Genomic DNA, 13871 nt, shown 5'->3' with positions numbered 1-13871 from the left:
CATGACTTACCCTTTACACTGAAGTTTTATGTATTTGATTCCTTCTTTTTCTATGTCATTTCTGTCATAGAACCTTGAAGTATTTGTTAGGTCCACTAACAAGCCCATCTTAACCTAAAAAAAAAAAGAAAGAAAGAAAGAAAAAAGGAAGATTTACTAGTAACTGAATTTGTTCCAAAACAAACTGACGAAATGGCAATACTCCAGTTTATCCATCTATAGAGAGAGATTTTATGTTCACTCTGCCAATAAACTATTGACAAGAGCATCAGTTACTGAAGTCTTATTCAAGGTACCAGAACTTAAAAGGCACTCAATGAAATAAATTAACCCCCAAACTAATGATGGAACTAGAACAGAAGCAAAACTTACTCCACTTCAACATCATAAAAGTCTACCTAAAAAAGCAAACATGGATGCAGTTTTCTGCATCCACCCGACTTATGATTTATTAGCAAGACAATACAGCAAGAATAGCATCTGTGTGAAATACACCCCATACCCCAGGCACACATCAACTCAGCATTCTAAACAGCTTATCACTACATCACAACCTAGGCAGCTAAATTCTAAAGTGAGTACCATATACGATAAAAAGTATGTACAGTCAAAATTCTTTTGTAAATCCCTTAGTCAACAGAGAACAGTACACATGGCCATAACTATACATCTCATTGAAGACTTAATCCCACCTCTTAGCCAGTTTTTCTTCCTGCACTGGAACTAAAATCATTATTTCTTCTGTTCACCATCAACTGATATAGTTGGCTTGTGATCAGAGGCCAAGTGGTTTAAAAAATCTTTCACAACTAGAATCATCTTCAGACTAGTAAGAGAGTCTCACTAAGATATGTACATCCAAACTGAGCCAAGTTAAAGAACAGTTAATTCATACATCTTCAGGCGTCTGAGTGGTTCAGTTGGTTAAGCAACTGCCTTAAGCTCAGGTCATGATCTCAGGGTCCTGGGATGGAGCCCCTACCTCAGGCTTCCTACTGAGGAAGCCTGCTTCTCCCTCTCTCCTGCCCCTGTTCATGTTCTCTCTCACCATATCTCTAATAAATAAATTAAAATTTTAAAAAAATTAAGGAGCACCTTAATTAATTAATTTTTTAAAAATTAAGGCTCAGTTAAGCGTCTGCCTTCAGCTCAGGTCACGATCGCAGGGTCCTGGGATGGAGCCCTGCATCAGTGCTCACTGTTCAGCAGGGGAGTCTGCTTGTCCCTCTCCCACTGACCTTCACCCCCCTCGTGCTCTTTCTCTCTCACTCTGCTTTCTCTCAAATAAATTCTTTTTTTTTTTTTTTTAAAGATTTTATTTATTTATTCATGATAGTCACACAGAGAGAAAGAGAGGCAGAGACACAGGCAGAGGGAGAAGCAGGCTCCATGCACCGGGAGCCCGACGTGGGATTCGACCCCGGGTCTCCAAGATCATGCCCCGGGCCAAATGCAGGCGCCAAACCGCTGCACCACCCAGGGATCCCTCTCAAATAAATTCTTTAAAATAAATAAATAATGGGAGCACACAGTGTCTCCATGGTTGAGCATCTTGCCTTTGGCTTAGGTCATGATCCCAGGGTCCTGGTTTACAGTCCCGCATCAGGCTCCCCGCAGGGAGTCTGCTTCTCCCTCTGCCTATGTCTCTGCCTCTCTCTCTGCCTCTCATGAACAAATAAATGAAATTTTTTAAATTAAATAAATAAATTTAAAAAATAAAAAATTCATACATCCTCTATCCTGTTTTGAAGCACATTATTCTCTGGGAAGAATGGCAAGAGAAACAATCTGCACTTTTTTTTTTTTTAAGATTTTTTATTTATGTATTCATGAGAGACACAGAGAAAGAAACATAGACAGAGGGAGAAGCAGGCTCCTCACAGGGAGCCCAAAGCAGGACTTGATTCCCGGACCAGGATCACACTCTGAGCCAAAGGCAGATGCTGAGCCACCCAGATGTCCCCAATCTGCACTTTTTAAATTGTTATTTTTCTCTCTTTTATTGTTGCTGATTTTACTGAGTACCTATTATTGGATGTGCCTAAAGGAGATTGGTCTACATAATGTTTTGACTCCATTCTTAGAAAAAAAGATGGCAAAAGTATTTATATTTCACGCACAACAAAACTGACAAAACTAACAAAACTTTTTTTTCCAAAATACTAACTAGCTGCCATAATGTGCTCACTGATTTTGCCAGATTCTTTAGTTTAAGTACAGATGAGAGATCAATCTACCCATCAAGAGAGTTCTTACTTACAGGAAATGTATGTTTTATGGCATTTTCTACAATATGCCACCCCTGGACCTACTTCTTTTCTCACAGAGCTTCATCAGTGATCTCAAATCCTTCAGAGGACATATATTGTCAAACACAGAGGTTTAGATTAATACAGCTTCTCAGTGAGTTAGAATTAGAACTCATGGGCAGCCCTGGTGGCACAGCGGTTTGACTCCGCCTGCAGCCTGGGGTGTGATCCTAGAGACCCGGGATCAAGTCCCACATCGGGCTCCCTGCATGGAGCCTGCTTCTCCCTCTCCCTGTGTCTCTGCCTCTGTCTCTGTGTCTATGAATAAATAAGTAAAATATTAAAAAAAAAAAAAATTAGAACTCATGTTGTGTGTATCCAGGTCCAAAATAAGAAATGGATGTAAAGTGGAAATGGGCAAGAAAATATGAATTTTCTAACTACATAGGAAACTTTAGCCAAGGAAATGGAGAAACTGTACCGTATGACTGCCTGAAGCCCCATATATGTGTATGTGTGTATGTGTGAGATGTGTCTATATCCGTAACATGTTATGTGTGAATCTGTCTGCACACACATATACATATATATTACATATACATATTTATTTTTCATAATAGTCCCAATCCATGAAGTAAGAATAATAATAGTATCTACCTCATGGAGTTGTTATAAGATTCAATAAAGGCCTTATTCTGTGCCAAGCACTATTCTACGTGCTTTATATACACTAATTTGATTTACAGATGAGGAAACTGAAACAGGAAGAGATTATGTAACTTGCCCACAAAGCTGCAAGTGGCAAACTGGAAATCAAAGCCAGAATATGTGGCTTCTAAGCCTAAACTCTTACAATACCAACCAGGAAATATTTAATGCTCTATAAATGTTAACTATGATTTAATTCATATCACTATTGATAATGAAAATAAAAGTTTAAAGTTTACAAAAAATATAAATACGCAAAAAAACTACACCAAGAAAAGGAATGACAGGTTTTCAAAATCTAAGTGACAATTTTTCTCCCATGATAGAAGCCCTTGGGTAGGGCAGCCCAAGTGGCTCAGCGGTTTAGCGCCACCTTCAGCCCAGGGCATGATCCTGGAGACTTGGGATCCAGTCCCACATTGGGCTCCCTGCATGGAGCCTGCTTCTCCCTCTGCCTGTGTCTCTACCTCTCTGTCTCTCTCTTTCTCTCTCTCTCTCTCTCATGAATAAATAAATAAAATCTTTAAAAAAAAAAAAAAAAGAAGCCCTTGGGTAATGGGTATTAATATTAATGTACTAAAATAGAAGAGTACAAACAGTAGTGTTACAAGTTGAATTATGTCCCCTAAAAAGATATGTTCAAGTGCTAAATCCTATACCTGTGAATGAGACCTTATCTGGAAATAGAGCTAGAGAGTCTTTACAAATATAATCAAGTTAAGATGAGATCATACTGGATTAGGGTGTCCTTAAAAGACAGAAACTTAGACACACACAGGGAGATGTCAATAACAAGAGACAACCCACAAAGCTGCAAGCCAAGGAATATCAAGGATCACTGGTATTAACCATAAGGTAGCTAGCAGAAAAGAATGAATGGAAAAGATTCTCCTTCTAAGCCTCCAGAAGGAACCAACCTTTCCAATACCTTGATTTAGAACTTCCTGCATCCAGAACTGTGAGAGAATAAATGTCTGCTGTTTTAAGCCACTCATTTCATAGTCATTTGTTACAATAGCTTTAGGAAAGGAATCAGTATGATGTCAGATTAATATAAAAAATTACAAAGTTTCATTTGGGAAAGTAGTTTGGCCCTTTCTTATAAAATTAGCTATGCACACTGCAATCATACTCTTGAACATTTACCCCAGAAAAATGAAAACTGTACATGAATGTTTACATAGCTTTATTTGCAATACCCTGCAACTGGAAATAACTCAAATTGGTTAAATGGTTATTTAAGCATTCAATGAGAGAAGAGTTAAATAAACCCTGACACATCCATATAAGTAAATACTATTCAACGAAAAGAAAAACTTTTTGTTGAAACATACAACAACTTGGATGGCCCTCAAGGGTATTATGCTTAGTGAAAAAAGCCAATCCCAAAAGGCCACATACTGTTTTGTTTTTTAAAGACTTTTTTAAAATGTATTCATGAGAGATAGAGAGAGAGAGAGAGAGAGAGGCAAAGACACAGGCAGAGGGAGAAGCAGGCTCCATGCAGGGAGCCTGATGTGGGACTTGATCCTGGGTCTCCAGGATCAGGCCCCGGGCTGGAGGCGGCACTAAACCGCTGAGCCACCCAGGCTGCCTGGCCACATACTGTTTTATTCCATTTATGTAATTTTCAAAATGACAAAATTATAGAGATGGAAAATGGATTAGCAGGTACAAATGTACAGAGATGGGGGTGAGTAGAGTCTGGCCATAAAGGGGTAGCATGTGAGAATTCCTCTGTGGAGATGAAACAGTTCTGTGACTAACACAAATCTATACATTGGATCAAAATGCAGAGAACTATATACATATACACAAAAATGAACGCATATAAAAACTCTAAAAACTAAATAAGGTCTGTAATCAATTCAACAGTACTATACAAATGTCAATTTCCTGCTTTGATGTTATACTACAATTATGTAAGATGTCACCATTGGGAAAAGCTGGGGGGAGGGTTCACAGAATTCTATGTACAATTTTTACCACTTCCTCTTAGCCAATAAATTGTTTCAAAATAAGAAGTTTTTTTAAGCCACTTGAAGAATGAGAGAGAGACAAAGTATAGTAAATCAATACCAAAAGGTTTTGATTCTTACCTTCAGACTCTTTAGATAATTTGAGAGCATACTGGGATGGAATCGATTTTCTTCAGCAACTTGACTATCATATCTTGGTCCTAACATTGTCTTCAGAGGTAAGAATCTTCCTAAACATTAAGACAGGTAACAATTTTCATTAAAGAAAATGCTCCAGGTTGAAACCATAATTAGCAATTCTCAAATCACTTTCTTTTTTTTTTTTTTAATACTTTTATTTATGCATGAGAGACACAGAGAGAGAGAAAGAGGCAGAGACACAGGCAGAGGGAGAGGCAGGCCCCATGCCAGGAGCCCGATGTGGGAGTGGATCCCAGGTCTCCAGGATCAGGCCTGGGCTGAAGGTGGCGCTAAACCGCTAAGCCACCGGGGCTGCCCCTCTTCTTTTTTATTTTTTTTTTTTAAGATTGATTGATTGATTGATTGATTGATTTATGATAGACATAGAGAGAGAGGCAGAGACACAGGAGGAGGGAGAAGCAGGCCCCATGCCAGGAGCCTGACGCGGGACTCGAGCCCGGGACCCCAGGATCGCACCCTGGGGCCAAAGGCAGGTGCCAAACTGCTGAGCCACCCATTGATCCCCTCTTCTTTTTTTAAAAAAATATTTGTATTTATTTATTCATGAGAGACACAGAGAGAGAGGCAGAGACACAGGCAGAGGCAGAGGGAGAAGCAGGCTCCATGCAGAGAGCCCATGCAGGACTCAGTCCCAGGTCTCCAGGATCACACCCTGGGCCAAAGGCAGATGCTCAACCACTGAGCCACCCAGGCATACTATAAAATCACTGTCTTAAAACGTTTTAAATGGAACTGTTCACGATGTATTCTCAGTACAAACCACACTTTTAAAAGGTATCACCTTAGAATTTTTAAGGACAACATAAATTCCAAAAATTGACAATCAAATAGAATAGCAAAAGAAAGGGGCGCCTGAGTGGTTCAGTCAGTTGAGCATCCCAGTCTTGGTTTCAGCTCAGGTCATGATCTCAGGGTCATAGGATCCAGCCCCAAAAGAGGCTGAGCTCAGTAGGGAGTCGGCTTGAGATTTTTTTTTTTTCTCCCTTGAGATTTTTTTCTCCGTTCTACTCCCTCCTCTTCTGTTCCTCCCCCAGCTTGTGTGCAAGCACATGCATTTAAGTTTGAGGCACAGGTATGAACAAAATAGGTAAAGCAGATTAAGAGGTATAAACTTCCAGTTGCAAAATAAATAAATCACAGGGATGAAAAGTGCAGCATAGAGCAGAGTCAATAATATTTTAATGACATTGTATGGTGACAGATGGTAACTACACTTATTGTGGTAGGCACTACATAATGCAAAGAATTGTCAAATCACTATGTACACCTGAAACTACTATAACATTGTATGTCAACTATACTTCATCAATAAAAACTTTTTTAATTTTATATTGGCTAATACTTTAAAAAAAGACTAAGGTTTTAAACTACATTAAAAAGTTATTGCCTTAAAGCCTTTAAAAATGGAGTACATCAGTCTTTAAAATTTCTAATTATACTTCTTTACTGTAAGGTTGGAACTTTCTCCATCATATAAGCTTTATCCTGCATTCCAAGATAGGGATCATACTGAGAAGCATGCTAACCAAAATCACTCTTTTTTTTTTTCTTTAAGATTTTATTTATTTATTCATGAGAGACACAGAGAGAGGCAGAGACATAGGCAGAGGGAGAAGCAGGCTCCCTGCAGGGAGCCCAATGTGGAACTCGATCCCAGGACCCCAGGATCAGGATCTGAGCCAAGACTCAACCACTGACCCACCCAGGTGCCCCCAAAATCACTCGTTAAACAACTATCAGTGATCATAATTTCAGCAAGACTAACTGACCTTTTTGGCCTTTTATTTTCCCTGAATCATAGTATAAGCATAGGAGGAGTCACCTTATATAATCAATTTTAAAATCAACTATTTTAACTGATTTATATCTTAAAACTCAATAATATCAGTAAGAATATCTACCTAAAATAACATGAGTGAAATCTTAACATCTATCCAGAGACTTCTTTTTTTTTTTTAAGATTTATTTATTTATGATAGACAGAGAGAGAGACAGAGAGAGAGAGAGAGAGAGAGAGAGAGGCAGAGACACAGGCAGAGGGAGAAGCAGGCTCCATGCCAGGAGCCCGATGCAGGACTCGATCCCGGGACTCCAGGATCACGCCCTGGGCCAAAGGCAGGCGCCAAATCGCTGAGCCACCCAGGGATCCCCTATCCAGAGACTTTAACCTAAATTTCATAAAACATAATTTTTTAAATGTTTATGTTTTATGCAACAAACCACTCAAGATCACCAATAACCTCCACAATGCTAAATCCAATGGTCAGTTCTCAAACAACTGGTCACTTTTAAATTCAAGATCATTTTTTAATTCAATTTAATTTTTAATTCCTGAATCACTTTTTCACTTGGCTTTCAGGATACTACATACTCTTGGTTTTCCTCCTATCTCTCTGGCCTCTACTTCACAATCTCCTTTACTAGCTCCTCCTTACCTCCCTGACCCCTCAAATGTTTTGTCCCAGGGCTCTGTCCTTGGACTTCCTTTCTATCAACATTCACTTACCTGGTGTCTCATCTAATCTCACAGCTTTAAAAGCCATCAACGTGCTGCTGACTCAAAATGTGTATCTCTAGTCCAAACCTCTCCCTGAACTCTAGGCTCGGATATCAAACTGCTTACCTGACTTCGTCTCTACTTGATGTCTCAGACCTGATCTCCAAACCTGAGCTCTCTCTATGTAAGGTCTAAAAGATGCTCCTCTGGTGGTCTTCCCCATCTTAGCATATGTAACACTAGTTTTTTCAGTATTCTCAGGCCAAACCTTTGGCATTATCCTTGACTCCTCTCTTTTTCTCATACTCCAAGCTCAATCCATCAACAAATCCCTTGGCTCTATCTTCAAAATATATCTAGAATCTGAACACTTCTTATCACCTCTACCATCAACTCATTTAACTTATTACAACAAATATTTAATGAGTATTTACCACATACCAAGCACTGTTCTAGGTACATGAAACATGTCAGTGAAAAGAAAAAAACAGGTAAAAATCTCTGCCTTCATAGAGTTTACCCTCTATTGGGGAAAGATAAACCATAAATAAGAAACAAAATAAGTAAATAATACATGTTAGAAGATTCATCCCACTAGGCCCTCTCTCTTTCTTTGTTGTCTCAGAGATCCAATCTTCTTTCATCAGCTCCTCCAGTCTTCACTTTCCTTATCCAATGTCAGAGTCCACAGCTGATCATCATAGTCAGTCCCCTCTAAATACCCTTAATTTCTTTGATCCTCCATATCACTCAGCCACATTTACCTGAGAAAAACCAAGACCTCCATAAACTCAACCACCTGCCTTCTTTGGGCCTACACCTATGCAGCTCAGGGCTCCGAGAGAAAACCTCACCATATAGCAGATGGCTGACACTATAAACTGTGTCTAAATCATCTCCTTAGCCCTAAAAACTAGCACAAAGTTGACTCTCAAATATTTGCTAGGTAAAATGACTCCAAAGTCACCATCTCTATCACAAAACTGTTTCATATTACATTCCTAAAGTTAGTTCCGAGTAAGTTCTTCACACATAGAAAGCACAAGATAATTTTTTGTTGAATGATCTACCTTTGAGAAACAAGAATTTTGCTTTCCTCAAAGTGTTTACCTGAAATCTATCACTCATAGTTGAAAAAAAGAATTTTTCAGAAATAAAGCTTGGCCCTATTTCAAAGAGCCCTCTCCCACTGGAAGTTTGGTTTAATCAGATGTAATTTCATAGTGGAACAGATTAAATATAATTAGTACCATCTTCCTTCTGATTCAGGAAAATTATGAACATCTAGTACTACTGAAATGTATCCCAATGTTTACAGTGAGAAAATGTAAGCAGCCATAACACATTTTCCTAAACATGCCACATACCAAGGAAATTATATAATAGCATGAATTACTTTTAAAATCAGAAAAAAAAGAGAAAGAAATAGGTAGAAAATGGAATGTGAAATATTCCTTATTTTTCACTAAAGCTTTCAAGAATATAGCTAGTATCTCTTGCTCTACCCACTATAAAACATTGCTAACCCTGCATTTCTAAAATACACAATGTGGCATGAACATTTCTAGGACATGCAAAGACATAACTTTAAGAGAAATGTAAAGAATCTTATCAATAATTGTACGTTGTGTTCATTTTACTTTCTAATAAGCATTAGAAGCTGAAGCTGTATTGATTACTAATAAAGATCTAGTATGACTGTCAGAAGGCCTGGAGTTCTGTCCAGGGATCACAATTAATCTGATAGGTGAGCTTAGTATCTCACTGGAACACAATAATCAAGAGTCTAATTTTTGGAGGCCAAAATATTCTAATACAATAATAAGGAAGAGCTTTATTCCCAGGCCCTTCATTCCCAGCAAAGGGAGAAAAAAAAGGCACACAAGTCTACTTCTCAGAGAAGCGTAAAGCTGCCTGAAGTTAGCACCTTACCTGCTGCTATCTACCCCAAGTCAGTGCTACATTTGTTCCATTTATCTAACAGTAAATCAGTATTCTGAACTTTGTCACTGCCAGCCTGCAGATTACATTACAATTCTGATTTTTTAACCATTTTTCTAACTCCAAACAAACAAAAAAAATCACTTCAACAAGAACTTCTTTATGATCTTGTTTTTCTCACAAATCAGTGTAGTGGATAACACTAATGGAAGAATCCAGGAAGCATGCTCTGAGCTAGAAAGGAACCAGACATCTAAGTTTAGAGGTTCCTTCATAACTCCACAAAGAAAACCACACGTAAAAAAGAAAGGATCCGGGACCCCTGGGTGGCACAGCGGTTTGGCGCCTGCCTTTGGCCCAGGGTGCGATCCTGGAGACCCGGGATCGAATCCCACATCGGGCTCCCGGTGCATGGAGCCTGCTTCTCCCTCTGCCTGTGTCTCTGCCTCTCTCTCTCTCTCTCTCTCTCTCTCTGTGACTATCATAAATAAATTTTAAAAATTAAAAAAAAAAAAAAGAAAGGATTCACTATAAAGCTAGGGATGTAATGAGAAAAAGTCAAAACAGCTAGGGAGTAAGACCTACAAAAAAAAAATTTTTTTTTATTTTTTATTTTTTTTATTTATGATAGTCACAGAGAGAGAGAGAGAGAGGCAGAGACACAGGCTGAGGAAGAAGCAGGCTCCATGCACCGGGAGCCTGATGTGGGATTCGATCCCGGGTCTCCAGGATCGCACCCCGGGCCAAAGGCAGCCGCCAAACCGTTGCGCCACCCAGGGATCCCAACAAAAAAAAATAAAAAAAAAAAAAAAAAAAAAAAAATTTAAAGAACTGTGATGAATTCATTTGAGTAAGTGTGATGATTATCAAGTACAATTCTTTATTACAAGTGAATATACATATAAAAACAGAGCAGAGGCACTTAGGTGGCTCAGTCGGTTAAGCAGCCAACTCTTGATTTCAGCTCAGGTCATAATCTCAGGGTGGTGAGATCAAGCCCCGCATCAGGCTCCACACTCAGCAGGGAGTCAGAACCTGCCTGATATTCTCTCCCTCTCCTCTGCCCCTCCCCCTGCTTGTGCGTGAGTGTGTGTGCGGACACATGGGTGCTCTCTCTCTGAATAAAGAAATCTTTTTTAAAAATGGTTAGAGCATAAAGAAAAACATTTCCTCACCCTAAGATTTGCTTAAGTTATCTTTCAGCATTACTTTTATCCATCATTTATATGGCTCTATCGACTGGAGATTTTATATAAAATGTGAAGAAAAGCTGACAACGTAGGAGAATCAGAAAACCTGAATGTAAAAAGGTCTATAGAATCTCCCCTTTCAAAAATTTCAAATAACTAGTCAGACATACTACAGATATGTACCTAACAAGTAATCATAGTTCACTACAAAACCTTTTAATTTTGGTTGCAAAATACCTTCTAGAATAAGCAGCAAGTTATAGTTAAAGTTTAAATCTTTCACTCTTTAGAAAGACACTGTAAAGCAAATGAAAAGGTGGGCACCTGGGTGGCTCAGTCGGTTAAATGTCTGCCTTCAGCTCAGTTCATGATCCCAGGGTCCTGGGATCCAGGCCCATATCAAGCTCCCTGCTCATTGGGGAGTCCTCTTCTCCCTCTCCCTCTACCCCTCCCCACTGCCCATGCCTGTTCGCTCTCTTTTCCTCAAATAAATAAACACCTTAAAAAAGAAAAGAAAATGAACAGGCACAGGCAAGCTACAGATGGGAGAAAAAAATGTTTAAGCATATATCCAACAAAGAATTTGTATTTACGAAACATAAAGAACTCATCAATAAGATAAAAGCCCAATTAAAAAATTTTTTAAAAATCAGTACATGATTTGGACATTTCACAGAAGATATGTGACTTGCCAAGAGGCTCAACATCAAACTACAATATTACTAAATACCTATTACAGTGGGTAAAATTAAAAAGACTGATCATACCAAGTGATGGGGAGGATATGAAGCACATAGAACTCTCATACATTAATGGTGGGAATGTAAAATGTTAGGACTTTGATAGTTGGCATTTTTTTAAAAGGTTAAACATTCACCTACCATATGATCCATTCATTTCCTAGAGATTTACATAAGAGAAATGAGAGTGTATGTCCATGTATACAACTGTACAGGAATGTTCATAGCGAGTTAGTTTGTAACAGTCAAAATCTGGGAACAACCCACATGACTATTAACAAGTGAATGGATAAAAAAAACGCGGTGCCTCCCTAACAATGGACTACTACTCAGCAATAAAAAGAGATGAACATACATACATACAAGAACTCGGATAAGTCTCAAAATAATAATGCTGAGCAAAAGAATAGAGATCTCCCCTTCAAACAAGTGTATATAAACAATTTATTATAAAAATCATAAAAAATGCAAACTAATCTATAATGACAGGAGGTTGCCTGAGGATAAAGGATTACAAGGGGCAGGGGAAACTTTGAGGGGTGATGGCTATGTTCACTATTTTGATTGTGGTATGGTTTCAGGGGCGTTTCATTGGAAGTGTGTCTGTGTACATGGTCAATAATCAAACTGCACTTTAAAGTTTGCTGTTCGTCAAACTCAATAAGGATGCAAAAATTCAAAATAAAAATCATTTTTAGAAAACAAATTCCAGGGATCCCAAGGTGGCTCAGCGGTTTAGCGCCTGCCTTCGGCCCAGGGTGTGATCCTGGAGTCCCGGGATCGAGTCCCACTTCGGATTCCCTGCATGGATCCCTCTGCCTGTGTGTCTGAGTCTCTCTCTCTCTCTCTCTCTCTCTCTCTCTGTGACTCTCATGAATAAATAAAATCTTAAAAAAAAAAAAAAACTTCCCCTTGGGCTCAGAGATAGAAGGTCTCCTTTAAAAAATAAATAAAAATAAAAAACAAACTCCAGTCTCAGTGTCGATCCATTTCACCACTGTAAAGAGGAAACTTTCCTCTCCTCTTGAGCCCTCCATCTCAAGACTGACATTCGTCCCTTCCCCTTCCGAGAGCCCTGGAAGGTTCACAAACTTCTGACTAAGCCTCAACGTAATGCCCACAGCGTTCTTGGGTCCTCAGCTTACGCCACACAAACCTGCTGCCTGCTCTCCCGTCCGCGATACTCAGCCGTCCTGGACAGTGACACGTGCCCCCACCCACCGACCCACCCCCTCCAGTCATTCTCGCAAACACTCAACCCCGAAGCTTCATCGGACCGAGCTCACCTCGGTCCTGAAATACCACTAACAAGCACAGAACCCTTCAGAGGCCTCCCCCCGCCCCCCGGGCCCGCCGGTATGCAGGGACTCCAACACCCCACACCCCTCCGTCCGAGTTACCTGCCACCGGCTGACCGCGCCGCGGACAGTTCAGCCACCGCGGGGGGATCTTGTTATGAGCCATGCCTCGGGGCCGCGCAAAGCCACCGCCTCCTCCACCAACGCTCGCCGCGCCAACGTCGCCGCCTCCGCGCGGTCGGCTCCGCACGGGGGGTCCGAGGCTTCCGAATCCCAGCAGGGGTCGGGATCCCAGCAGCTCCTACCCGGGAAACGTCAGAGGCGGCGCGCCACTTTCATTCAGGCTCAACCCCGCCGCTCCGAGCGAGCCCACAATGCACTGCTACTTCCGCCCCCCCGAGGCCCCGCCCCCTCCTTTCCGAGGTCAGAGGGAAAGACGGAAAAGCCCGTTAGAGGGATGGGAAGGAGTTAAAGCCTCGGCGAATGGGCGGGGCCCGTCATCCGTAGCCCCGCCCCCCGCCGAGCACGCCGCGCGCTCTTAGGACAGCTTTGCGCAAGCGCAGGTGGTCCTGCGCGGGTTCCCGCGGAAGGACACGTATCTTCTCTTCGCACCTGGACCGCTAATCGTCATCTCGGGAGACGTAGAGAAGCCAAGACTCTTTCCACGCGCAGAGTGATCCGCAGCCTCCACAAAAGCGTCTGTTTTAGTGATGCAAGGGTCCTCCCCACCACTGTTAGAGCCTGATCGCTCTTTTTCCTGACAGGCTTGGCGTCCCAGCAGGGTCTGGGTTTGATCTGGAATTTGGGAAGTGCTCCCTGACGTGGATCAGGGAAGCTGCTTTCGAGAAATTTTAAGAGCGAGAAATTGGAATGCCAGAAGTGAAGACTTTCTCTTTGGGCTGGGGCGCGGGGCGGGGCGGTGGGGGGGGGGGGGAAGCGAGTACTAATAAGGACCCAAGAAGTATCCGAAATTAATCCCAGAACGTTCTTCAAGACTTTTGTTTGTACATTTCTGGAGCAAACTTTCAGAGTGTTTGGGAGTTTCAGGGGGTCCCTGTCTCAAAGTCA

General features: G+C 40.9%; 1 protein-coding gene across 1 annotated transcript in view; it reads right to left on the bottom strand.

Annotated features, from left to right (window-relative positions):
* The window catches only part of RNGTT (RNA guanylyltransferase and 5'-phosphatase), a 325545-nt gene extending 312370 nt beyond the window's left edge, over positions 1–13175 (bottom strand). Inside the window, exons 1-3 of the mRNA XM_041771798.1 lie at positions 12906–13175; positions 5057–5166; positions 11–114 (exon numbers count right to left, since the gene is read on the bottom strand). Coding sequence (XP_041627732.1) covers positions 11–114; positions 5057–5166; positions 12906–12969 — 278 coding nt within the window. The 5' untranslated portion in view covers positions 12970–13175. The remainder of the gene's footprint in view (positions 1–10; positions 115–5056; positions 5167–12905) is intronic.
* Positions 13176–13871: the final 696 nt, after the last annotated feature.

The sequence above is a fragment of the Vulpes lagopus genome, chromosome 1 (genome assembly GCF_018345385.1).
Source record: "Vulpes lagopus strain Blue_001 chromosome 1, ASM1834538v1, whole genome shotgun sequence".
In the NCBI taxonomy this organism is placed as follows: domain Eukaryota; kingdom Metazoa; phylum Chordata; class Mammalia; order Carnivora; family Canidae; genus Vulpes; species Vulpes lagopus.
The sequence above is the reverse complement of the archived record's forward strand: the minus strand, read 5'-3'. Positions and strand labels throughout refer to the sequence as shown.